This window comes from Oncorhynchus clarkii, chromosome 6 (genome assembly GCF_045791955.1).
Source record: "Oncorhynchus clarkii lewisi isolate Uvic-CL-2024 chromosome 6, UVic_Ocla_1.0, whole genome shotgun sequence".
In the NCBI taxonomy this organism is placed as follows: Eukaryota; Metazoa; Chordata; class Actinopteri; order Salmoniformes; family Salmonidae; genus Oncorhynchus; species Oncorhynchus clarkii.
In genome coordinates this window covers 74,892,056-74,917,819 of record NC_092152.1, presented here as the reverse complement: position 1 = coordinate 74,917,819, position 25,764 = coordinate 74,892,056, and the positions used below count along the sequence as shown (strand labels likewise).

Genomic DNA, 25,764 nt, shown 5'->3' with positions numbered 1-25,764 from the left:
CACTGTATTGTCCTCAAAGCGAGCAAATAAGTTATTTAGTCTGTCTGGGAGCAAGACATCGTGGTCCGTGACGGGGTTGGTTTTCTTTTTGTAATCTTTGATTGACTGTAGACCACATACCTCTTGTGTCTGAGCCGTTGAATTGCAACTCTACTTTGTCTCTATACTGATGCTTAGCTTGTTTGATTGCCTCGCGGAGGGAATAGCTACACTGTTTGTATTCGGTCATGTTTCCGGTCACCTTGCCCTGGTTAAAAGCAGTGGTTCGCGCTTTCAGTTTCGCGCGAATGCTGCTGGTTTGGGAATGTTTTAATCGTTGCTGTGGGTATAACATCGCCGATGCACTTTCTAATGAACTCACTCACCAAATCAGCGTATTCGTCAATGTTGTTGTGTGACGCAATGCGGAACATATCCCAATCCACGTGATCGAAGCAGTCTTGAAGAATGGAATCAGATTGGTCGGACCAGCATGGAACAGATCTGAGCGCGGGAGCTTCTTGTTTTAGTTTCTGTCCGTAGGCTGGAAGCATCAAAATGGAGTCGTGGTCAGTTTTTCTGAAAGGAGGGTGGGGGAGGGCCTTATATGCGTTGCGGAAGTTAGAATAACAATGATCCAGAGTTTTACCAGCCCTGGTTGCGCAATCGATATGCTGATAGAATTTAGGGAGTCTTGTTTTCAGATTAGCCTTGTTAAAATACCCAGCTACAATGAATGCAGCCTCAGGATATGTGGTTTCCAGTTTACATAGAGTCAAATAAAGTTCGTTCAGGGCCATCGATGTGTCTGCTTGGGGGGGAATATATACGGCGTGATTATAATCGAAGACAATTCCCTTGGTAGATAATGCTGTCGACATTTGATTGTTAGGAATTCTAAGTCAGGTGAACAGAAGGACTTGAGTTCCTGTATGTTGTTATGATCACACCACATCTCGTTAATTATAAGGCATACCCCCCCGCCCCTCTTCTTACCAGAAAGACACTTGTTTCTGTCGGCGCGATGCTTGAAGAAACCAGCTGGCTGTAACGACTCCGTTAAGCGTCTCTCAAGTGAGCCATGTTTCCGTGAAGCAAAGAACGCTTTACCCAGGGCTAAGGGCTGTTCTTATGCACAACGCAATATGGTTTGCCATATACCACAAACCCCTGAGGTGCCTTATTGCTATTATAAACTGGATACCAACGTAATTAGAGCAGTAAAAATACATGTTTTGTCATACCCGTGGTATACGGTCTGATATACCACATATCTGCCAATCAGCATTCAGGGCTGGAACTACCCAGTTTCTAACTGTAGTTATGTAATGGTTGTTGATTAGAGTGCTAACCCTGTGTTTCTCTGTCTGTGCTTCAGGGCTACCTCCCAGAGAGCATGTTTGACCGGATCCTGACAGGACCCATCGTACCAGAGGAGGTGAGTCGGCGTGGACGGAGGCCCAAGAGCGCCCTGGCCAAGGCTGCAGCTACAGCCAACCAGGGGGCCCCATCCCTGGGCCTCAACCCCCTGCTGGCCAACGGCCTCCTCTCTGGCATGGATCTATCTAGTCTACAGGCCTTCCAGCAGAACCTCCAAAGTCTCCAGTCACTGCAGCTCACTGCCGGCCTCATGGGCCTGCCCACCGATGCTAACAACCTGGCCGCCATGTTTCCCATGATGCTCTCTGGCATGGCTGGGCTTCCCAACCTCCTGAGCATGGGGGGTCTGCTGGGGAAGCCCCCACAGGACGCCACGGGGGGAGCTGAGCAGAGGAAGAGGAAGAAGGGAAGCAGAGAAGGAGGAGTAGGGGAGCCCTCGTCTGCCTCCTCCAAAGCCCCCTCCTCCCACGGCCCCTCCCACACCTCGGACACCAAAGGTGAAAGGACAGAAGGTCAAAGCAGGGACGGAGATGGCCACATCCCCAGTGTCCATTCCCCCTCTAGTTCCTCTGCCACCACCTCCACCACCACCCCACTAAGTGCTTCTGCTGCCCAGGCAGCCTCCAGTCACCCTCTGTCTCTTAACCCCTTGTTACTCTCCAGTATGCTTTACCCAGGGATGCTTCTCACTCCAGGCCTTAACCTTCCTGTGTCCACCACACAGCCACCACACAGTGACTCAAACAGTGACCACAAACCCCACAAGCCCACTAAGACCTTTAAGACCGCCCCCTCAAAACCTCTGTCGCCAAGGAGAACACCAGAGTGTCAGGAAGAGGAGGGTCTTGGTGACAAGAAGGAGGAGTCAGGGGAACACAAGGAGGAGAACAGTGGTCCAGAAGGCTCGGGGAAGGCGGAGTCATCTTCTTCTTCAGAGTCTGGGAGCTCTTCTTCATCATCTGATGGGTCATCAGACTCCAGCGATGAAGACTGAGCCTAATGAAAATATAAATCTATTTATGGATCTATTAGAAATGTACACACATACAGTACCAGTCAAAAGTTTGGACACACCTACTCATTCAAGGGTTTTTCTTTATTTTGACTATTTTCTGCATTGTAGAATAATAGTGAAGACATCAAAACTATGAAATAACACATATGGAATCATGTCGTAAACAAACAATTGTTCAACATATTAAAATATATTTTATATTCTTCAAAGTAGCTACACTTTGCCTTGATGACAGCTTTGCACACCCTCTCAACCAGCTTCTCCTGGAATGCTTTTCCAATAGTCTTGAAGGAGTTCCCACATATGCTGATCACTTGTTGGCTGCTCTTCCTTCACTCAGCGGTCCAACTCATCCCAAACCATATCAATTGGGTTGAGGTGGGGTGATTGTGGAGGCCAGGTCATCTGATGCAGCATTCCGTGACTCTCCTTGGTCAAATAGGCCTTACACAGCCAGGAGGTGTATTTTGGGTCATGGTCCTAATAGGTCTACCAAATGCAAACCAGATGGGATGGCGTATTGCTGCAGAATGCTGTGGTAGCCATGCTGGTTAAGTGTGCCTTGAATTCTATATAAATCACAAACAGTGTCACCATCAAAGCACCCCCATACCATCACACCTCCTCCTCCATGCTTCACTGTGGGAACCACACATGTAGAGATTATTCGTTCACCTACTCTGCGTCTCACAAAGACACGGCGGTTAGAACCAAAAATCTTACATTTGGACTCATCAGACCAAAGGACAGATTTCCACCGGTCTAATGTCCATTGCTCGTGTTTCTTTGCCCAAACAAGTCTCTTCTTATTATTGGTGTACTTTAGAAGTGTTGTTTTTTTCAGCAATTCGACCATGAAGGCCTGATGCAGTCTCCTCTGAACAGTTGATGTTGAGATGTGTCTGTTACTTGAACTCTTTCTGAGGCTGGTAACTCTAATGAACGTATCCTCTGCAGCAGAGGTAACTCTGCGTCTTCCATTCCAGTGATGGTCCTCATGAGAGCCAGTTTCATCATAGCGCTTGATGGTTTTTGCGACTGCACTTAAATAAACTTTCAAAGTTCTTCAAAATTTCCGGATTGACTGACCTTCATATATTTTGATTTGTTTAACAATTTATTTGGTTACTACATGATTCCATATGTGTTATTTCATAGTGTTGATGTCTTCACTATTATTCTGCAATGTAGAAAATAGTAAAAATAAAGAAAACCCTGGAAGGAATAGGTGTGTCCAAAATTTTGACTGGTACGGTAAATATTACACATATTTATGGATTTCCCTGCACTTACATTGTGATTTCTTTTCATGTAAATACAGAAAACGAACTAAAATGTTGTGTAATAAAGACTACAAAAGTGACAAGAAGAACCATGACCTAGAAGAAACTGAAATGAACTTTCAGTGTTTGTTCAAAAAGGTACAATCTTGTTTTGAGAGACATTTTGCATGTCAAACTTTAGTAGATTTCTGAACTTTGTGAACTTGTATTAGGCCTACACACATTGATGTACAATTGCAACGATATGGGAAAAAGAAATCAAAATGGCATTATTGTAATTATCATGTTGGGATTTAATTTTATTAAAAAAGAGGAAATAAATATGCGCTCTCTGCTGAGCTGTACTGTTCATATATTTTGTAGTGGGAGGAAAAGACCTTGAATATTTAGCTTTCCTTTGTAAATACTTTTACAGGTTTTCTTCTTGACACTTACAGTATACTTTGCGGATCATACGTTTGGAAAAGTCAGTAATAACTCGGGCAGCTAATGAATGTGACTGAAGCTGTAGATCCTTCATCAGCCATGCTTCTCACACAAGGGAGAGGTGTTCAGTCTCTGTTCCAATGTCCACACTAAGACAGTTATTCAAATGAAGAAATGTATTGGACATTCATTCTAAGTAGTATGCTAGTGTGCATTTTGGAATGTAGTCTCCCCTGCCTGTCTCGCACAACCAACACACATGGTTCTATTGACACTGAGGTGCACTTTAGTTTCCCATATTACACTCGCTAGCACATAACCAGTTGGGTCTACTCCCCAAATGCTGCTCTCGCTGGGACAGAAAATACACAATTCCACCCCAGTGTTTTTGACTGCATCGTTACCTCAGCAGAGTATAGAAGGGATTGAGTTCACTGCAAATACGTCCTGTTGTGTGTGTATTGGCAAGGCTGGCTCACTCGTCCCCGCTGGGATCTGTGTTCTTCATGGCATACTCTTGAGAGCTTCCACTCGCTTAGTCTCTTCCAGTGCCTTGAGTCTGCGAGACTACCACTCACTGTGTTCTGGCTGTGTGTGTTTGTTTGCGTGGGCGTTTCTTTCCGTTTTGGCTGAGTCAGTGTGTTCTTCAGGCCATGTACTGATTGTGTCCCATGCAGTGCAGCATCAACCGGGCCATTGTGTATGGTGGTGTGTATTGGGGAGGCTAGAGCATTGGGTTCTACAACCAAAAGTGAAGTCACATAAACAGTGACTGCTGGTATAGTCGACATAGTATACTCAACACCCCCTGAGTCATCTTTAATACTTTAAAAGCCCATCAGTATCTGTGTTCCACTCGTAGTGCCGCCTTCTGCTATCGAGTGAGCTGAAGAATCTCCAATGAGCTCTGACTGTGGGTGATGTCTGTAGTCTTCCATTCTGAACACAGTGTGTCCCTGTTGTGTTGAATTACCTTGCTATCATAAACTAGTAATGAAGTAGCTACACCGTATGTGTATTGAGGGACCAGAGGGGTTTGTATTGTCTCTGATATAACTAGATTACTGAGTCATCAAAATTATTTTCATAATTGACTGTTTAAAAGCATAGTTTATACAATGATTGCAGTGATTCTGAATAGTATTGGGTTGGCTATGGTAGGTTAAGTTTAGGCTTGAGTAAGACTGAATATCCAGACCTTCCTTCGAACTGAGCTGCTTTGCTGACTATGATCTCTCTGATTCATGGGAATTGGAGGCTTTTAAGTGTTAATTTCTAGCCTGGAATCCAAACTGATATGCTGTTTCATCACTAAACACATTGTTCAGTCTGTTTTCACCAGGCTAGTTCATTTCTCCATATGTCTTACTGATCAATCCACTGATGACTGGATCTGCAGACAGACTGATAGATGTAGAAGTGTCCTTACGCTCGCTGTACCTCTGTGTATTTTACACCCTCACTTTCTCACTCAACTTCCAGTCAGTATCTGATGTGATTTAACAGATAGATGTTTTATGTTCCTTATTTTCTACGGCTCAATGGTGGTGTATTTTTTCATTACCATATGACATGGCTCATCTGTGCTCATCCTCGTGGTAACCAAGGGAGACACTGAGACTGGAATTCAGTATACCCTAAGTACCTGTTGTAATTATGTTTAGTGGAACAGTGCTTTCCGGATTGATACAGCACCGTGTAGGAGAACTGTCGGTACACGTTGGACTGCTAGGCAGGCACACATTTGGAAATGATCTTGAAGAGGAATGGGACGTTTTATTTTACATGGTGACAATGAAACGTCACAACAGGTTACATCTGTGGTAGAGACATTCATTTAGTCTCTTTCAGCCTTCATTTAGCTGTTCACTGAGCCTATATTGAAGCCATTCATCAACGTATACAAGCCCACCAGACAGACAGCCCTGCCCTGTTGTCTAAACCAAGACTGAAATAACATTTACTTTAAAGATGTTCTGTTTTCCCCATTCACCTATGATGTCCTTTACCATGGTTGCTGTGTGTAAACTGAGAGACAGCCAGGTTGTTACTCTTCCTGAAAGTCAACCTAAATACATTTTACATTGTCAGTTTGCCACTTTAGTTTGGGCTGGTTCCGACCACTAGGTCTCACAAGCCTAGTGAATTCAATAGAACAACCTTCAACTGTCATTTTGTTCCACTTCATACCTAGTCTATCCCTAAATGTACCAGTGCCCTTAGGCAGAAGCCCAGCCTTTGCTGCTTCCAGGTTATAATATTCACCCAAATATGATTGTTTTAGCAGGCTTTATTTTCAGACCCAACGGGCAGACATCAGGCATGGATTCATTCCTACTAGTGTGACAAGAAGCCTGCTTAATTTGCTATAGACAGACCCATAGCTCTGTTTAAGTTGAAATGTTAGCACTGAGGGGAGAGCTGGATTTGACTAAAGATGGAACAATATATTTGCTTTTATTATGTATTTTGATGAGATTTTTCTGGTAGTTTGTTATAGGTCTCCCTATGTCACATACATCTACAGTGCTGAACTGACTGATTAGATCAGTCATAGACTCGCCTCACTGGCACAATGAAATGACCAATATGCAACAGACAGAGACGAATAAAGCACACACTACTACACGTTAATTAGAATTTTCATTTTGGGTAAAGTAGTTGCTGAAATGACAAATAGATTATTGACATTGTATTTTTTGTTTCAAGCTTGATAATATCCTAAAGTCATCAAGTCTTCTTGTTTTTGTTTGGTTGTTTTTTGGACAGTTGCAATATTTGCAAGTTGTGGTCTGTGTAGTGGAATTATACGTTATGAAGTGGGGAGGACAAGTTGTGGTCTGTGTAGTGGACTAATATGTCGTGTAGGGGGGAGGACAAGCATCTTAAAAAGTCATGTGTAATTTATTGGATTACTTTCTATGAAGTTATATAGAGGAAATTGAAGTTTAATTATTTTTATTAAACATATTCTGACTATCCATGAAGCCTGTCTTTCTGTATTCTTTCACATTGACCCAGTTACAGGCACTTCAAGGTATCCAGAATTACAATGTTGTTTATTGTTCACTGGTGATATAAATATAGGATGATAATGTCTCAGTTAATAGTGTGGCTAAAAAGTCATTTTCAAAACTGATATAGTATATATTGTTGTAAAGCATTACTGATTAATATACTGTTTTTCTTCTGCTTCCTTTATGCCCTATTATGTTCCTACTCCACCCCAGGGGGCGCTTGTTGCTCTGTGAGTCTCAGCCCTCAGGCCTCTAATCATAGCAACCCATTGCAGATGACAAGTTGGGGCTTGTCTGTTGTGAGCCAATGGGCTGAGCCAGAGCTTCAGCTTCCTCTCTGTCTCAGTGCACTGCAGCCTGCTGCTGCCTGCCTGTAGACTTATAGTAGCGCTCGCTGCTCTGTGCTGCTCTGATGCTCACCCACACACCCACAGCTGTTCAGCCTGGCTAGTCCCACAGAGAGAGAAGCAGAGAGGCAGTGTGTCTCCAAGCCTCTACAAAACAGAATCAGATTCTTCTCACGAGCCTCTGTAAGTAGCTTGTTGCATCACTGCAGCTCTTTTGTCTCTCTTTGTCTCTGTAACACTACAGGAAATAACATGTCACAGGATGTTGTTTGTTCTGGGTTGATGTGTGTCTAACTGATGTTATTATGGATGATGATCATGTATGATTTGTGGCTGGTAGGGGTTGTTATATTGCCAAGATAAAATGCAACATTGTTCTGTTCCATTTCTCTGAAATGGATGCAAAGCACTTTAGTTGTATATGTATTTTGAACGATGTGTGTTCCCCTGTAGAAAGTAAAAGTATTCTGGAGGTTGTCACTGACGCTGCAGTCAGTCAGTTCTAAAGATATTGCAGTGTGACAGAGAGCCAACATGGGAACAGAGAGAGGCGTGGTGGTGGTGGTGGTGGTGGTGGTGGTGGTGGGTAAGATGACAAACTGATTCTGAAAGAGTTGGCAGCTGGTGACGCATGTTGTCAGTTGGTGGGCCACTAGCCCACATCCGGTGTGTAGCCCACATGGGTGAGAGCATATGCATAGTAATATTAGTACCCAGCACATGGCTCATAGTAGCTACCTCTTCCTTATGACTGTAGCTTGCTCTCGGGAGGGATGTTACAGTGACAGAGTTAAAGCCTTACTATAATCATCAACTTCCACAGAACAGATAGGAAGGTTGAATTGACTCAGTGGGAGGTGAGCTAAATCCATTTTCCTGGTAGTGGATGGAGTAGAGCCAAGCCAACCAAGGCTTCGTCCCAATACTGCAGAGTGAGAGAGGGATAGGTTGGCCAGCAAATCTGGATTCAAATGCTATCTGAAATCTTTCAAATACTTCTAGCGTTTGCTTTAGAAGAAGCCTGTAATGCCATGTGAGCAGGGTTTGCACTTATACGACTATTCTATTGGTTCAGTTGCGCAAAGCAAGCTCAATCAAGCCCAGCTAAAGTGTTTGAAAGATTTCAAATAGTATTTGAACCCAGGCCTGTTGGCCAGTGTCTGGGGTTGGAACAGTACGGTTGCTCGTAGGGAATGAATGGAAGGTATTATTAGATTCAATGACAGCGGTGTACTGTGTGACAGCGGTGTACTGTGTGACAGTGCCCAGGAACACAGTGTACAGGTTTGACTCTGACAGAACACAGGAATTGATGTGGTTCAACATTGGCCTGTCCAGCCTCAGCCTGGCTCTGGCTGTAATTTACAGGTGTACAGTTATGAGTCACGTCAGAATATCGAGAACTTCACCTGGTATAACCTTACATCTTATATTGTAGCCCTCTATTTCTCTCTCTGTGTTGCTCTTTCTCTCTCTCTCTACCTCTCTGTTGCTCTCCCTCGCTCCCTCTCTGTCTCTCTGTGTTGGTCTTTGTCTCTCTCTACCTCTTTGTTGCTCTCCCTCGCTCCCTCTCTGTCTCTCTCTCTGTGTTGGTCTTTGTCTTTCTCTCTACCTCTCCCTCGCTCCCTCTCTTTCTCTCTCTCTGTGTTGGTCTTTGTCTTTCTCTCTACCTCTCTGTTGCTCTCCCTTGCTCCCTCTCTGTCTCTCTCTCTGTGTTGGTCTTTGTCTTTCTCTCTACCTCTCTGTTGCTCTCCCTCGCTCCCTCTCTGTCTCTCTCTCTGTGTTGGTCTTTGTCTCTCTCTACCTCTTTGTTGCTCTCCCTCGCTCCCTGTCTCTCCTCTGTGTTGGTCTTTGTCCCTCTCCTGTCCCTCTGTCTCTCTCTCTGTGTTGGTCTTTGTCTTTCTCTCTACCTCTCTGTTGCTCTCCCTTGCTCCCTCTCTGTCTCTCTCTGTGTGTTGGTCTTTGTCTTTCTCTCTACCTCTCTGTTGCTCTCCCTCGCTCCCTCTTTGTCTCTCTCTCTGTGTTGGTCTTTGTCTTTCACTGTACCTCTTTGTTGCTCTCCCTCGCTCCCTCTCTGTCTCTCTCTCTGTGTTGGTCTCTACCCAAAGTGATACTCCTTAGTGTGGACAAAGTAAATCTGATTATCACCTGCAACCCATAACGACAGTCATTGCTAGCATCATCCTCAAATACCTTCCCGATAACCACACCCAGCGTATCTCACTGACTTATAACTTGAATGATTCCTCAGATATAGTACACAACATGTTTGGAATCAGCATCCACCTCCCCACTCACTGACTTATCTGGTTTATATTCAAAACCACAGTTTAACTTCTTCATTTTCACACACTCAGAGAGACAGATCCTCTACCCCAGGCAGCATCTGTGCACCACACACTCACACAGTCTGTGATAGTAACTTGGCATTGTAGAGAAATGGAGAACACGTGCAAATGATTATCGCTGTGGAGAGGAGACTGAGTTACCATTGAATCAGCACAATCTCTATTTTACTCCCTCAATTTAAAATAAATTCAAAGGTGATTATTGGCATGGGAAATATGTTTACATTGCCTAAGCAAGTGAAATAGACAAACAAAATGGAAAGGGAAATAAACAATCGGAAATTAATAATAAACATTACGCCCACAAAAGTTTTAAAAGAATATAGACATTTCAAATGTTATATTGCTGGCTATGTACAGTGCTATGTAACAATGCAAATAGTTGAGGTATGAAAGGTAATATAAATAAGCAGATAAATATAGGTTGTATTTACAATGGTGTTTGTGCTCCAGGTCACAAATATTGCTGTTGTGGTGGCATACTGTTGTATTTCACCTGATGGATATGGGAGATTGGATTGGTTTTCAAAATCTTTGTGGGGCTGTAATCTGAGGGGAATATAGTGCCTTCAGAAAATATTCACACCCCTTGACCTTTCCGCACTTTGTTGCGTGACAGCCTGAATTTGTATTTGGAATAAATTGAGATTTTGTTTCACTGGCCAACGCACAATACCCTATAATGTCAAAGTGGAATTATGTTTTTAGAAATGTTTGCAAATTAATTAAAAATGAAAAGCTGAAATGTCTTTAGTCAGTAGGTGTTCAACCCCTTTGTTATGGCAAGCCTAAATAAGTTCAGGAGCAAACATGTGCTTAACAAGTCACATAATAAGTTACACAGACTCCGTGTGCAATAATAGTGTTTAACATGAACGACTACCTTCTGAATGACTACCTCATCTCTGTAACCGAACCATACTGTACAATTATCTGTAAAGTCCCTCAGTCAAGCAGTGAATTTCAAACACTGATTGAACCACAAAGAACAGGGAGGTTTTCCAATGCAAAGAAGGGCACCTATTGGTAAATGGGTCAAATAAAAAAAGCAGAAATTAAATATCTCTTTGAGCATGGTTATTAATTACACTTTTTATCAATACACCCAGTCACGACAAAGATACAGGCATCCCTCCTAGCTCAGTTGCAGGAGAGGAAGGACACCGCTCAGGGATTTAACCATGAGGCCAATGGTGACTTTAAAACCGTTAGAGTTTAATGGCTGTGATAGGAGAAAACTGAGGATGGATCAACAACATTGTAGTTACTTTATAATATTAACCTAAAGGACAGAGTTATAAGAAGGAAGCCTGTATAGAAGAAAAAAATATTCCAAAACATACATCCAGTTTGCAGCAAGGCACTAAAGCAAAACTGCAAAACGTGGCAAAGAAATTCACTTTATGTCATGAATATTATGTTTGGGGCAAATCCAGCACAACACATCACTGAGTACCACCTTCATATTTTCAAGCATGGTGGTGGGTGCATCATGTTATGGGTATGCTTGTCATCGGCAAGGACTGGGGAGTTTTGTAGAGTAAAATGGAATGGAATAAAGTTAAGCACAGGCAAAATCCTAGAGGAAAACCTGGTTCAGTCTACTTTCCACCAGACAAAGGGAGACAAATTCACCTCTCAGCAGGAAAATAACCTAAAACACAAGGCCAAATATACACTGGAGTTGCTTACCAAGACAACATTAAATGTGGCCTAGTTACAATTGTGAAGATCTATGGCAAGACTTGAAGATGGCGGTCTAGCCATGATCAACCAACTTGACAGAGCTTGAATAATTTTTTAAATACTAATGTGCAAATATTGTACAATCCACATGTGGAAAACTGTTAGAGATTTCCCAGAAAGACTCACAGCTCGTAATCGCTGCCAAAGGTGATTCTAACATGTATTGACTCAGGTGTGTGAATACTTATGTAATTGAGATATTTCTGTATTTAATTTTCAATAAATTAGCAAACGTTTCTAAAAACATGTTTTCATTATGGGGTATTGTGTGTAAATCAATTTAATCCATGAATTCAGGTTGCAACACATCAAACATTTCCGGTTGTAACACATCATGTGGAATAGGTCAAGGGGTATGAATACTTTCTGAATGCTCTGTATGTATCTCCAATATGGTCATACATTTGGCAGGAGATTAGGAAGTGCAGCTTGGTTTCCATCTCATTTTGTGGGCAGTGTGCTGTCGTGTCTTTGGCTATGCCGGATTAAGTGATATGACATGCTATTCTATAAAATAATTTATCCGTAATTAATATTACCTGATTAGCTAATCATGTAAATGTAATTAACTAGAGAGTCGGGGCATCACAAAATAATATTTATAGAGCTGTTATCTTCCGAATAAACTCTTAAAGACCTAGTAATATTTTACATCAATAGCAATCAATAGTAATCGTCATCTTAATTCAGTCTCATCTGAAAGTTGTAAATTCTTATTTATCTGCACGAACCCTGGCTAACAAGTTGAATCAGCAATACAAAATTGGGTTTAATTATTTATTTACTAAATACCTAACTAATCACACAGAATTACACATAATTAAATCATAATTAAATCATAACTTGATGTCCTCGGAACAGGAGGTTATATTGTCGTCAAGGCTTTATATAGGAAGGGAGAGGAGGGTGTGTTTGAAAAGTTTTATAGCCCATGTCCCTTCACAGGGGCGGGCCACTGATTGAGCAAACCCAAATCTCACATTTTAGAAGCTAAAATCACATTTCATCCCATCACGAATAATTTCATATTCAAACATTTAAATTGAACAACAATTCCATGTGAATCCGCTAACTCTGATGTGTAGACTTTCCACTGTAGAGTTTGTCATCTATTCATTGATGAGAATGTCTCAGATGACAACCGAACTGACATCATATTCATTAAGTACCACCGCATATGTTCAATTGGTCGGATTACCAGAATATAGTTAATTTCCCCCCACCTTCTGATGTTCCCAGAATCTCTATGTTAACCAAGGGTTTTAAAAATGTAACATCAGTAGGGTAGAGAGAGGAAAAAGGGGGGAAGAGGTATTTATGACTTTCATAAACCTACCCCCAGGCCAACGTAATGACAGTGCACATAGCCTGTCTTTTCTTGAGAGCCAGGTCTGCCGATGGTGACCTCTCGATAGCAAAGCCATGCTCACTGAGTCTATACATAGTCAAAGCTTTTCTTAATGTTGGGTCAGTCACAGTGGTCAGGTATTCTGCTACTGTTTGCTCAGTTTTTTGTTGATTCTTTCCAATGTGTCAAGTAATTATCTTTTTGTTTTCTCATGATTTGGTTGGGTCTAATTGTGTTGCTGTCCTGTTGTGAACAGAGTCCCAGTACCAGCTGGCTGAGGGGACTCTTCTCCAGGTTCATCTCTCTGTAGGTGAGGGCATTGTAATGGAAGGTTTGAGAATCGCTTCCTTTTAGGTGGTTGTGGAAGTGAATTGCTCTAATTAGCAGGAATGGTCCAAATTCTGCTCTGAATGCATTATTTGCAGTTTTACATTGTACAAATTTGTTCATAATTCTGCTTGGAGTCTCAATTTGGGGTTAGTGAATTATTTGTTTGTGAGAGGACCCAAGACCTCACAACCATAGAGGGCTTCTGTGGTGCTGGTGTGTAGGCCAAGGTAGGTATATTGTTTTGTGTGATCTAGGGCAACAGTGTCTAGGTGGAATTTGTATTTGTAGTGCTGGAAACTGGACCTTTTTTGGAACACCATTATTTTTGCCTTACTGAGATTAACTGTCAGGGCCCAAGTCTGCAGAAGATCTAGGTGCTGCTTAATTATTATAATTATAATTATTATAATTATCTTACCTTTCGGTTACTAGTCCAATGCAATAACCACTAGGCTACCTGCCGACTGAGCCCTCACCAATTTGTTGGTATAAATGTTGAAGAGGGTGGGGCAAAAACAAATTGTTGCCAATTTTAGCTGCATACAGTTGAAGTCAGAAGTTTACATACACCTTAACCTTAGTTTCTCACAAGTCCTGACATTTAATCCTAGTAAATATTCCCTGTCTAAGGTCAGTTAGGATCACCACTTTATTTTAAGAATGTGAAATGTCAGAATAATAATAAGAATTTTGGCCCATTCCTCCTGAAAGAGCTGGTGTAACTGAGTCAGGTTTGTAGGCCTCCTTGCTCGCACACGCTTTTTCTGTTCTGCCCACAAATTTTCTATAGGATTGAGGTCAGGGCTTTGTGATGGCCACTCCAATAACTTGACTTTGTTGTCTTTAAGCCATTTTGCCACAACTTTGGAAGTATGCTTGGGGTCATTGTTCATTTGGAAGACCCACTTGCAACCAAGCTTTAACTGATGTCTTGAGATTTTCCTTTCTCATGATGCCATCTATTTTGTGAAGTACACCAGTCCCTCCTGCAGCAAAGCACCCCCACAACATGATGCTGCCACCCCAGTGCTACACGGTTGGGATGGTGTTCTTCAGCTTGCAAGCACCCCCTTATTTCTCCAAACATAACTATGGTCATTATGGCCAAAAAGTTATATTTTTGTTTCATCAGACCAGAGGACATTTCTCCAAAAAGTACGATCTTTGTCCCCATGTGCAGTTGCAAACCGTAGTCTGGCTTGTTTATGGTGGTTTTGGAGCAGTGGCTTCTTCCTTGCTGTGCAGCCTTTAAGGTTATCTTGATATAGGACTCGTTTTACTGTAGATAGAGATACTTTTGTACCCGTTTCCTGTTTCCAGCATCTTCACAAGGTCCTTTGTTGTTGTTTGGGATTGATTTGCACTTTTCGCACAAAAGTACGTTCATCTCTAGGAGACAGAATGCATCTCCTTCCTGAGCGGAATGACAGCTGCGTGGTCCCATGGTGTTTATACTTGCGTACCGTTGTTTGTATAGATGAACGTGGTACCTTCAGGCATTTGGAAATTGCTCCCAAGAATGAACCAGACTTGTGGAGGTCTACAATTTGTTTTCTGAGGTCTTGGCTGATTTCTTTTGATTTTCCCATGATGTCAAGCAAAGATGCACTGAGTTTGAAGGTATGCCTTGAAATACATCAAATGATGTCAATTAGCCTATCAGAAGCTTCTAAAGCCATTACATCCTTTTCTGGAATTTTCCAAGCTGTTTAAAGGCACAGTCAACTTTGTGTATGTAAACTTCTGACCCACTGGAGTTGTGATACAGTGAAATATAAGTGAAATAATCTGTCTGTAAACAACTGTTGGAAAAATTACTTGTGTCATGCACAAAATAGATGTGCTAACCGACTTGCCAAAACTATAGTTTGTTAACAAGACATTTGTGGAGTGGTTGGAAAAACAAGTTTTAATGACTCCAACCTAAGTGTTTGGAAACTTCCGACTTCAACTGTACTTGCACACATTGTTTGCGTACATGGATTTTATGTTTTTCCCCCCAACACCGCTTTAGATCAATTTGTATAGCAGACCCTCATGCCAAATTGAGTCAAAAGCAATCAACAAAGCATGAGCAGACTTTGCTTTTGTTTTGTTTGTTTGTTTGTCCCAATGGGTGTGCAGGGTGAATACGTGGTCTGTCGTACGGTAATTTGGTAAAAAGCTAATTTGACATTTGCTCAGGACTGTTTTCACTGAGAAAATGTAGTTCTTGGTGTCAAATTTGTCTCCACTTCTGTGGATTTGGGTGATTAGTCATTGGTTCCAAATATTAGGGAAAACGCCAGAGCTGAGGAGGATGTTAAAGAGATTAAATATAGACAATTGGAATTTGTGGTCTGTATATTTTATTATTTTATTTAGGATACCATCAACACCACAAGCCTTTTTAGGTTGAGAGGTTTGTATTTTGTTCATTCGGTGTAATTGGAGAATCCAGTGGGTTCTGGTTCTCTTTAATAGCTCACTTTAAGATTTTTTAATGATCATGTACAGTGCCTTCGGAAAGTATTCTGACCCAATGACTTTTTACACCCCCCATTAATCTACACACAATACCACATAATGACAAAGCAAAAACTGTATTTTTTTTATAAATGTTTGCTAATTTATAAAAAATTATACAAATTAAATATCAAATGTACCTGTATTTGGGAGGTTATTTTTCTCCGCAGATCCTCTCAAGCTCTATTAGGTTGGATGGGGAGCGTCGCTGTACAGCTGTTTTCAGGTCTCTCCAGAGATGTTAGATCGGGTTCAAGTACGGGCTCTGGCTGGGCCACTCAAGGACATTCAGAGACTTTCCCCGAAGCCACTTCTGCGTTGTCTTGGCTGTGTGCTTAGACTCAGCTCTAGGGAGAGTCTTGGTGGTTACAAACTTTTTCCGTTTAAGAATGATGGAGGCCACTGTGTTCTTGGGGACCTTCAATGCTGCTGAAATGTTTTGGTACCCTTCCCCAGATCTGTGCCTCGACACAATCCTGTTTCTGAGCTCTACGGGCAATTCCTTCGACCTCATGGCTTGGTTTTTGCTCTGACATGCACTGTCAACTGTGGGACCTTATATAGACAGGTGCGTGCCTTTCCAAATCATGTCCAATCAATTGAATTTCCCACAGGTGGACTCCAATCAAGTTATAGAAACATCTCAAGGATGATCAAGGGAAACGGGATGCACCTGAGTTCAATTTCAAGTCTCATTGCAAAGGGTCTGAATACTTATTTAAATAAGGTATTTCTGGATTTTTTTATTTTCTAAATTTGCCAACATTTCTAAAAAGCTGTTTTTGCCTTGTCCTTATGGGGTATTGTGTGTAGATTGCTGAGGATAATACTTTTAAAAAAAATCAATTTTAGATTAATTTTTGTAACTTAACGAAATGTGGAAAAAGTCAAGGGTTCTGAATACTTTCCGAAGGCACTGTATTATTTGTTTTTGCTGTTTGTAATTGTGCCAGAACAGATTGGAGAAATAATTTATCCATGCATGTCCATTTTGGATAGATAGCTCTTCATGTTGTTGTTTGTTTAGTGTTTAGGCTTTCTACTGCTAAGTTTACAACTTCCCCTTTGCAGTGAAACGTTGTGTCCAGGAAATGATCTAAAAGGGATTACATTTGTTGTTGGCTAATTGTTTTCTGGTAGGTTTCTACACTACTTTCCTTTTAATAGTATGCAGTTTACTTGGCTTTGATGCCTCATTATTTAATTTTGTTCTGTTTAAGTAGGCTGTGATTTTGCTGTGATCTGATAGGGGTGTCAGTGGGCTGACTGTGAACGCTCTGAGAGACTCTGGGTTGAGGTCGGTGATAAAGTAGTTTACAGTACTGCTGCCAAGACATGAGCTGTAGGTGTACCTACCGTAGGAGTCCCCTCGAAGCCTACTATTGACTATGTACAGACCCAGCGTGCGACAGAACTGCAGGAATTGTGGGACACGTTTTTGATGGTTGTTTTGTCGTAGTTGTTGGGCATATTAGGGAGGGAATGCTGCCACCTCCAGGTAGGTTTTTGTCCTCTGTGTTCTGAGTGTGTCAGGTTTTGACCAGTTCTGGTGTTTAGGCTTCCACAGACTAGGACATGTCCCTTGGTCTGGAAATGATTGAGCTCCCCCTTTAGAATGGAGAAGCTGTCTTTATTAAAGTATGGGGGATTCTAGTGCGGGGATATACAGTACTGTACATTCCAAAACGGTTCTTCGGCTGTTCCCGTAGGAGAACCCTTTTTGGTTCAACATAGAACCCTTTTGGGTTCTATGTAGAACCCTCTCTGGAAAGGGTCCTACATGGAATCCAAAATGTTTCTACCTTGAACCAAAAAGGTTCTACCTGGACCAAAAAGGGTTCTCCTATGGGGACAGCCGAAAAACCCTTTAAGGTTCTATAGCACATTTTTTTCTAAGAGTGTATGTAGCACATAGGACAACATTTTTATCTGTTAAGGTTATTTCTTTATTTATTTCTAACCAGATGTAAAATGTTCCTGTTTTGATTTATTTAGTAGTGGTGAAGTCTGGGTTCCTGCTCTATAGCCCAAAGGCAGATGACTTCAGACCTTGTATATTCCAGGATGGGATATGGTCTCTCTCTCTCTCTCTGAATCCTTCCACAGTAGAACTTTAGAACTGCTTGACAAACAGAGAAACAGATTCATAAATCGGAATATTCCTCTTCAACAGGAAATATTTGTATTTTGGCAGTTCATCATCGTTGTCATCTCATAACTAGCTCCCTCCCCACACACACATTAACTAGGGCCCAATTATCCCTGAGATGACTTAATATCATTACTGTGTGGTTTGTGTTGTAAATTTAAACCATTGTTTCACATGTTTCTCATGCAAGGAAGTATAATGATGATCCTATTTATACGGTCTCATGTACCGCTCTAAAGGGTTTTCAAACCTCTGCCTGGTGTATGCATTATGTACAGGTGTCCACTGCTACTCCACTGACTGACACGGAGCTATACTCTACCAGCGGAGGTGCTGTGAGCGGCTGGAGGTCGTCATGGCAACCCAGAGACATGTACCCAGTGACAGTCTGGCTAGAACATTCAGGTCAGCTCTGGTGGGCATGTGTCTGTGTGGGCCTCATACGTAACTGTAGTAGACTGTAATGTGCCGCAGGGGAAATGTATTTGGGCCTGTAGCCTATGGTAGAATAGACTGTGATCTATGGTCAGTGTTGAGTTTGTAGAAGAGTAAGAAAACACATGTTGTTTTACTATGTTACACATTCTTCCCATTATGGAGTTGGTTATGATTTGGAGGAAGATAAGCTTATCCTAGATCTATACCTATGGGTGGGCAATATCTATCAGTAGTCTATGGGGGTGGGAAAGTGGCTGTATGGTTCTTTAAGGTGTATTTTGTTTAGGTCCTGTGCCAGAAACCCTAGTGAGGTCATCTCCACTAGACTGAGAGACATGAACCACACCTTCATCCAGCACTACCAGGAACCATGGGAAGAGAACCACAGCCTAGACAGAGGTGTGTGTTTGTGTCTGTGTGTATGCATGTGTTGATATATTGACATTTCAGTAACTTCCTGTTGTTTGTAGAGAGAGGAGTGAAGTTCTCCATCCAGACAGAGGCTTTGTACTACAGGGTTCTAGAGGCTGTCATCAATCAGGAGAGGAAGAGGCTGGGAGCCAAAGACATTTTAGTGAGTCCTCTGCCCTCTGCTGTGGACGAATGGAACTGCACTGTTTAGTGTCATTAAGCATTCACTTTATAATTCCCTCTGGGGGCACTGTTGTATTTTATTTATGTATTATTTATTTAACCTTTATTTAACCTAAGCATGTCAGTTAAGAACAAATTCTTATTTACAATGACGGCCTACCAAAAGGCAAAAGGCCTCCTGCTGGGACAGAGGCCTGGGATTAAAATAAATAAATCAAATTTAAATATAGGACAAAATGTTATACAGACATGTATAGTATAGAGGTTGTCCTTGATGACTTGTTTCTTGGCAGGGCATTCTGGAGCATGATCTGTTCCAGCGCTCTCTAGTGGCCTGTTGTCTGGAGATGGTAATCTTCTCCCATCAGCCACCAGGCAGCTTCCCCCTGGTCATTGACATCTTTAGCCTGGCGCCATACGACTTCTACAAGGTAACATCTACACAAAACACCTGCAGTACATGTCATACTGTAATGTAACATAGGTTTTGTGTAAAGGAGGAGGTTTCACGTGATAAGTAACCTTACCTGAAAACTGAAGCATTGTGTTAGCTCCTCAAGCTAATGCCTAGGCTTGGGCTCAGAGGGCTTACACAGTCTTGGGGCATACAGACGTCCTGGGTTCAAACACGTCTACTGTAATCTTCGTGATCTATTTAGGTGCTGTTTAACCCTCTACTGTGTGTGGTGTGTGCCAGGTGATAGAGCTGGTGCTGCGGGCTGAGGAGGGCTTGCTGCTGGGTGTGGTCAGGCATCTGACCCATATAGAGGAGCAGGTCCTGGAGAGTCTGGCCTGGAGGAGAGACTCACCACTTTGGGACCAGATCAGAGCTGCTAAGGGTCAGGGACAGCTGCCTGCATACCATCAGGTCAGTGAGCAAAGATTCAAATTCACCTATTTGTGAACTGGGCAAAATATACAGTGTACCCTCTCAAAATATATAGAGCAACACCGCTGGCGCACTCAAAACAAGTTGGTCTAATATGGCAGCATGGCGGCTGTCGTTCTATTCAATAGAGGAAACAAAATGATCCCAAACTTAAGGTAACAGATGGTTCTATGTGTGTTCAAGGTGATGCTCCCCCAATACTCAGAGGACACAGACAAGATGGCCAAGATCCCTCCCAACCCTTCACACTTGACCCCAAGCCTTGTGAATGGGATCCATGGAAATTACCTGAACTCCCCGATTACCCACCATGAACACTACAGCTCACCCCCTGCTGGCTCAAAGATGGCTGCTTGCCCTACCACACCAGTCAGCCCATCCCAGTCCTCCTCTGTCATTGTTACTGGACAGACTGTAGTCACCATGACATCAGCCACTGTCACCACCAACAATGGCCAGTCAGTCACCATACCAGTTCGAAGTAAAGACTATCCCTCAGATGAAACCCAATATGGCCATAGAAATGACAACCCTAATAGAATACTGACATAATGTAATACTTCTTATAATAAACATGTTATATACCTTGTTTACATATCACAACAACCAGTGCTATTTGTTCAATTAAACCTCTTCCACACCCAGGCATTGCCAACGACCGGGGAGCCATCATATTTACCCTCAGTGTTGTAGGTCAGCCCATTCCTCCACAGCAAGTCTCCAGCACCTCTACCCAGCAGCCCCAGAACCCTCTACCCTCTACCCAGAGTAAGGGCTCCATCTCACTGTTCCTCCGCAAGGTAGGCTTTACTCAGATTTTTACATACCTGAGCTGGCCTGAATGCTATGAGCCTAGATATTTAGTTACAAGATCCACAAGACAAAGGCCATACTCCTTCCCTCTGTCTCAGGTCTACCACCTGGTGAGCATGCGTCTGAGGGACATCTGTGTTAAACTGGACATCTGTGAGGCGCTGCGGCTGAAGATCTGGACCTGCGTTGAACACTCCTTGGTCCACTGCACTGACCTCATTCTAGACCGACACCTGGACCAAATACTCATGTGTGCCATCTATGTCATGGCCAAGGTAGCACTATTTGCTTTTCATCTAGACTTTTTGCTATACTTCCTTAACGCAGATGGTTTTATGACTTGGGTGATCGACAGCAAGGCATTCAGCCTTCTATACCCCTTCAGCTGTGTATTGATGATTATAATGTGATATATTACCTCATTTCCATGTTTATGCTGTGTGTTGCTCATGCAGGTAACCAAAGTGGACATGCCCTTCAAGCTCATCATGCAGTGCTACAAGACTCAGCCTCAAGCAAGCAACTGTGTAAGGAGATCAATGTTTTGCTTGCTTTTGTGTGTGTGAGTTAAATCCAACTCGTTTGTTATTGTGTAGTTCATGAAGTCTGTATTGTCCTTCTGTCAGGTATTCAGAAGTGTTCTGATCTCAGGGAGAAACACCAAGACCTCACAAAACTCTCCTGGAGGATCCAACAGAGAAAACAGTTAGACAAATAGAAAAATATATACATTCACATGGATATGTTTGCGTCATAATGTGCATGAATTAACAAATAATTTTTGATGTTGATGCTGCTCTGTTTTCCAGTTGATGTAGACCCCAGCAGTAGCTTGCTTACCTACCAGAGCCCTCCCACCCATCGTACAGGACGCAGAGCTCCCTGTAGACAGGACCAGGAGGAGAGAGGACACCTCATCTATTTCTACAACACCGTCTATGTCAAACAGATGAAGGACTTTGCCCTGCGCTACACCTCCAGCTCTCTGACCATAGCCGGGGTGAGGGGACATTTTCATATACTACCTAATGGAGTCAGTAGTCGTCATACACAATACATAGGAAACACTTTACCAGGGGTCTCAGATATGTCCAAACTGGTGTATAACATCATGGGTACTTACAGGTCATCTGATCCTGTAATATAAGTAAGAGAAGTCCTAGAACAGATGCAGTGCATTGTTCCTAGGCCCAGCGCTATCATCACTGTCCAACAGAGATTCTGACCACATTCTGATTATTTTTCCATGCACAGGTTGAAACCCCTCCCCTTTCACCATACCCCTGCCAGCGTATTAGATCCTTGCGCAGACTCCGCCCCTCCAACGACCATTCCCTCTACATCTCCCCCCACAAGCCCAGCACACACCCCTCCCCCCGCACTGGGGTCCTCTACATCTTCAGCAGAAGCCCCTCAAAGGTCAGAGGTTGGACATACCTCTCAAACCCTGCTAACGGTTCCCTAACTGACCCTCTTCTATACTTCCTGTCTGAAGCCTAACTAACATTACACATATTTTAACTTCAGTAACTGTGAAAAGCAAAAGGCCTGGTCATCGTAAATACACCGTACATACAGTCATGTGTGTTGCTAATCGTTGTATCCCACAGAGTCTGAGAGAGATCAGCGACATGATGAAGACATTTCAGTCACGCACCAGGAAGTGCTGTGCAGCCCAGCTGCAGGAGGACGGTGAGAAGGAGGGTGGGCCGCTTGCGAAGAGACCCTGTCAGGATAGACCGTCAAACTTGCAAAGAAAGCTCAGGGACTTCGACCAGGCACTGATGAGGGCCCAGAACCAGCAACAAGCCCAGACCGGGGCCAAGGCACAGCACCAAGCAACAGCACACAATGGGACGCATTGATGACATCTCACTTTTTTTGACTTACCGTCATGCTTCATACTTCTTGCAGGTCTACACTCATTGGAAGAACATGGACAACAGGCACTGATGATGGGAGAATGGATGCTGTGGATCTACAATGTTCGAAAGAATTGGCATCATTATCACTCAGCGAAGTTCTCTTAGCAAGCAATGTTCATGATTAGAAAAGCTGATTTGTTATAATAATAATGAGGGTAATGTAATAATCTGAGGGTAACTGGTGCTCTGTATCAAATATCATATCATATACAGCATATATTCATCCAAAGGAAGCAGTAAAGGATTTGTGTTGGTACTGAGCACTGTGTACAGTTTGTGTTTGGTGAGAGGGAGGAGACAATGTCCTCTGGAACATACTGTATGTTATTAGTTTCAATTTTCAAGTTTAATTTGTCACCTCACAAGTACAGTGAAATGCTTAAATTGCAAGCCCTACCCAACAGTGCAGTATTCAAAATAAAAAAATCATAACTAATTTAAAACAAATTAAACACAGATATGACATATAGGTGAGCCTTTTAAAATGATTATACATGTATCTGTTAGGACCAGATGTTAGATAATCATTTTTAATTATTACACAGCGTAATGTATCTGTTAGGACCAGATGTTAGATAATATTCTGTTTAATTGGCACGTTTTTTTCTCTACCAGTGTTGAATTTGTACTGATCTGTGGTACCAATAATTTACTTCTTTGTATTGTGATGTTGGATAAACACAACTCTGTTTTTACATTTGTCTTGTTGCTTTTTGTTCTATGTTGCTCTATCTGTAGGCTATGTCTTGCTTGTCCTATGTTGCTCTGTCTGTAGGCTATGTCTTGCTTGTCCTATGTTGCTCTGTCTGTAGGCTATGTCTTGCTTGTCCTATGTTGCTCGGTCTGTAGGCTATGTCTTGCTTGTCCTATGTTGCTCTGTCTGTAGGCTATGTCTTGCTTGTCCTATGTTGCTCTGTCTGTAGGCTATGTCTTGCTTGTCCTATGTTGCTCTGTCTGTAGGCTATGTCTTGCTTGTCCTATGTTGCTCTGTCTGTAGGCTATGTCTTGCTTGTCCTATGTTGCTCTGTCTGTAGGCTATGTCTTGCTTGTCCTATGTTGCTCTGCGTGTGCTCACTGCTCATTGATTGTCTGTATTGTAATTGTTTTTAATAACCTGCCCAGGGACTGCGGTTGAAAATTAGCCGGCTGGCTAAAACCGTCACTTTTACTGAAACATAGATGAATGTGTACTGCCCCTGTAAAAATTAAATAAACTCAAACATCTCCTTACCCTACCGTCAACATTACCACAACATAGTGAGAGCCACTGTGGAAAATAAATATAGCTCCATGTTGGATATTTTTGCACTCAGAGAAACAAGGTCATAAACAGCATGTGACATATCAGTCTTGGTATATTAGTCTCATGTTGATATTGTAAAATGGTTATTTAGTTAATTTTCATACTGGCATATTTTGAAAAACACCTGAACAAATGGCCATTCACTTTCATAGTGGGGGAAATTGGTTTCCATGACGGCCTAGTGATTGAGTAACAATACCCATACTGTTTATCAGTAACTATGTCCTGACACGCTATGGGAAGTTCATTCTTAACTGATGTTGCTTGGCAAGCAAATCACAATAATCCTCTAAGAACCAATCAGCAAAGGCCTGTCAACTAAACCCCTGAGAGGCCATTATAGAAAATAGAATCCCTAGAATGGGGAAGGCCATGACCTCAGACCCATGAACTTGAATCGGAATGTCCATTCTAGGGATTATATTTCTATGGTTACACAGGAAACCAGGGGGACCTGCTTCCACAACAGTCCTGGAGGTTTTAAGGTAAAGGTCAGCTTGGTAATAACTTCAGATGCTTTTCAGACTTCATCAACAACCAACAACCTCAACAGGACGTCTGTTTTAATCAGTCTCCCACTGGACTGAACCATGGGGTGCAACACCAGCAGGGATGCTGTCGTGGTAGACCCTTCTAAAAAGCCAGAGACCAGACCAGCGTCGGCCAGCTCGACCAGTAAGGCCACCGCTGAGGAGACTAAAGAAACTACAGAGAAAGAGAAAGATGAAACAGAAGGCATATCAAGCTGCGACTGACCTCCATCTTCTTAACCCAAACTCCTCAAAGTAAGATATCTGTCATTCTGCCAGTTACACTTTTATGCTATCTCATCACCCAAATATGGGCAAATACAATTATCTGTATTATGTTTTGGGTTACTTTCTTTATTCTATCAAATGGAAGTTAGCTATTATAATGATTAAGCTATAAACAAGTTCAACAAATGATGACTATCCCATTGGGTAGCACTATTATACAATCACCTCTATTAGTGAGATGGTCTCGCTCTCTCTCTCTATCTCTGCATGCGTGTGTGTGTATGTACAGATTGGCCTGTCTGCAGGTGAAGGAGATGGTCTCTCGCTCTCGCTCTCGCTCTCGCTCTCGCTCTCTCTCTCTCTGTGTGTGTGTGTACAGATTGGCCTGTCTGCAGGTGGAGGACCTGCCTGCAGAGGAAGGCAATGCTGCACAACTGTCCATCAACCCCTGTGTCATCTGGGACCAGACCAGCCACACATCCCGCTCCACTCTGTGATGTAACCTACCAGCCACACACCCTGCTCCAATCTGTGATGTAACCTACCAGCCACACGCCCCGCTCCACTCTGTGATGTAGACCTACCAGCCAAACACTCTGCTCTGTGATGTAGACCTACCAGCCACAGGTTCCTTACTCTGTCTACTGTTGCTGGTCCAGAAAACTCTCTCTCTCTCAATCTCTCAACTGGACCTTCAGTGTCCACAGTGCCATGTTTATATCCTGTTAATGTGCCAGTATGGTCATTGTAACAACAATGAGACATGGTAGTAAATGTATAGATTCAATCTGACTAATGTCCTTTATTGTTTTTAATGTAATTTATTGTTCTTACCTCCATCTCTATCTCACTCTCTATCACACACCTCTGTTCTAAGGTGGCAGTTAAAACAATCCAACCCTGCCACAGGCTAAACCAAACAGCAGCCAAATCAGTTGGCTTTGAAGGCAGTTTTTGTTGCAGCTTTACAGCATATTACTGATCACTCCAGCAGTCCTAGGCTCCGTCACTACATAACACTGCATCAGGAAGCTGTTACAGCTCTGTGTTTGGGTAGACAGCAGCCTGCTTGTTATTACCCATAAAGGAAATGGTTCCCATAGATACAAATACTATATACTGCAATGCCTTTTTTTGCCACCAGGTGGCATGTAAACACAGCTGCAGTTCT

General features: G+C 42.6%; 2 protein-coding genes across 11 annotated transcripts in view; both read left to right on the top strand.

Moving 5' to 3' along the window:
- LOC139411607 (chromodomain-helicase-DNA-binding protein 9-like) overlaps positions 1-7,070 on the top strand; it is a 142,007-nt gene extending 134,937 nt beyond the window's left edge. For 9 of the 10 annotated variants that reach the window (XM_071158180.1, XM_071158181.1, XM_071158183.1 and 6 more), the window contains one exon: positions 1,358-7,070. In XM_071158180.1, the coding sequence (XP_071014281.1) occupies positions 1,358-2,353 (996 nt within the window). In that variant the 3' untranslated portion in view covers positions 2,354-7,070. The remainder of the gene's footprint in view (positions 1-1,357) is intronic. The other variant, XM_071158189.1, reaches the window with a different exon arrangement.
- A 369-nt stretch (positions 7,071-7,439) lies between these two features.
- Positions 7,440-23,762, top strand: LOC139411606 (retinoblastoma-like protein 2). Its single transcript, XM_071158178.1, has 14 exons — positions 7,440-7,630; positions 18,152-18,278; positions 18,598-18,710; positions 18,782-18,885; positions 19,199-19,336; positions 19,603-19,773; positions 19,978-20,275; positions 20,440-20,594; positions 20,706-20,882; positions 21,063-21,134; positions 21,234-21,312; positions 21,417-21,607; positions 21,862-22,026; positions 22,218-23,762. Exons 2-14 carry the CDS (start codon positions 18,229-18,231, stop codon positions 22,470-22,472), a joined length of 1,968 nt encoding a protein of 655 aa, XP_071014279.1. The 5' UTR covers positions 7,440-7,630; positions 18,152-18,228; the 3' UTR covers positions 22,473-23,762.
- Positions 23,763-25,764: the final 2,002 nt, after the last annotated feature.

Excerpts from the sequence above, each read along its gene's own strand:
- LOC139411606 (XM_071158178.1), top strand. The coding sequence starts at position 18,229 with ATGGCAACCCAGAGACATGTACCCAGTGACAGTCTGGCTAGAACATTC. Across the intron at positions 20,595-20,705 it reads TCTCACTGTTCCTCCGCAAG|GTCTACCACCTGGTGAGCAT; the intron begins GTAGGCTTTACT and ends CCTCTGTCTCAG. Across the intron at positions 22,027-22,217 it reads TCAGCAGAAGCCCCTCAAAG|AGTCTGAGAGAGATCAGCGA; the intron begins GTCAGAGGTTGG and ends TGTATCCCACAG.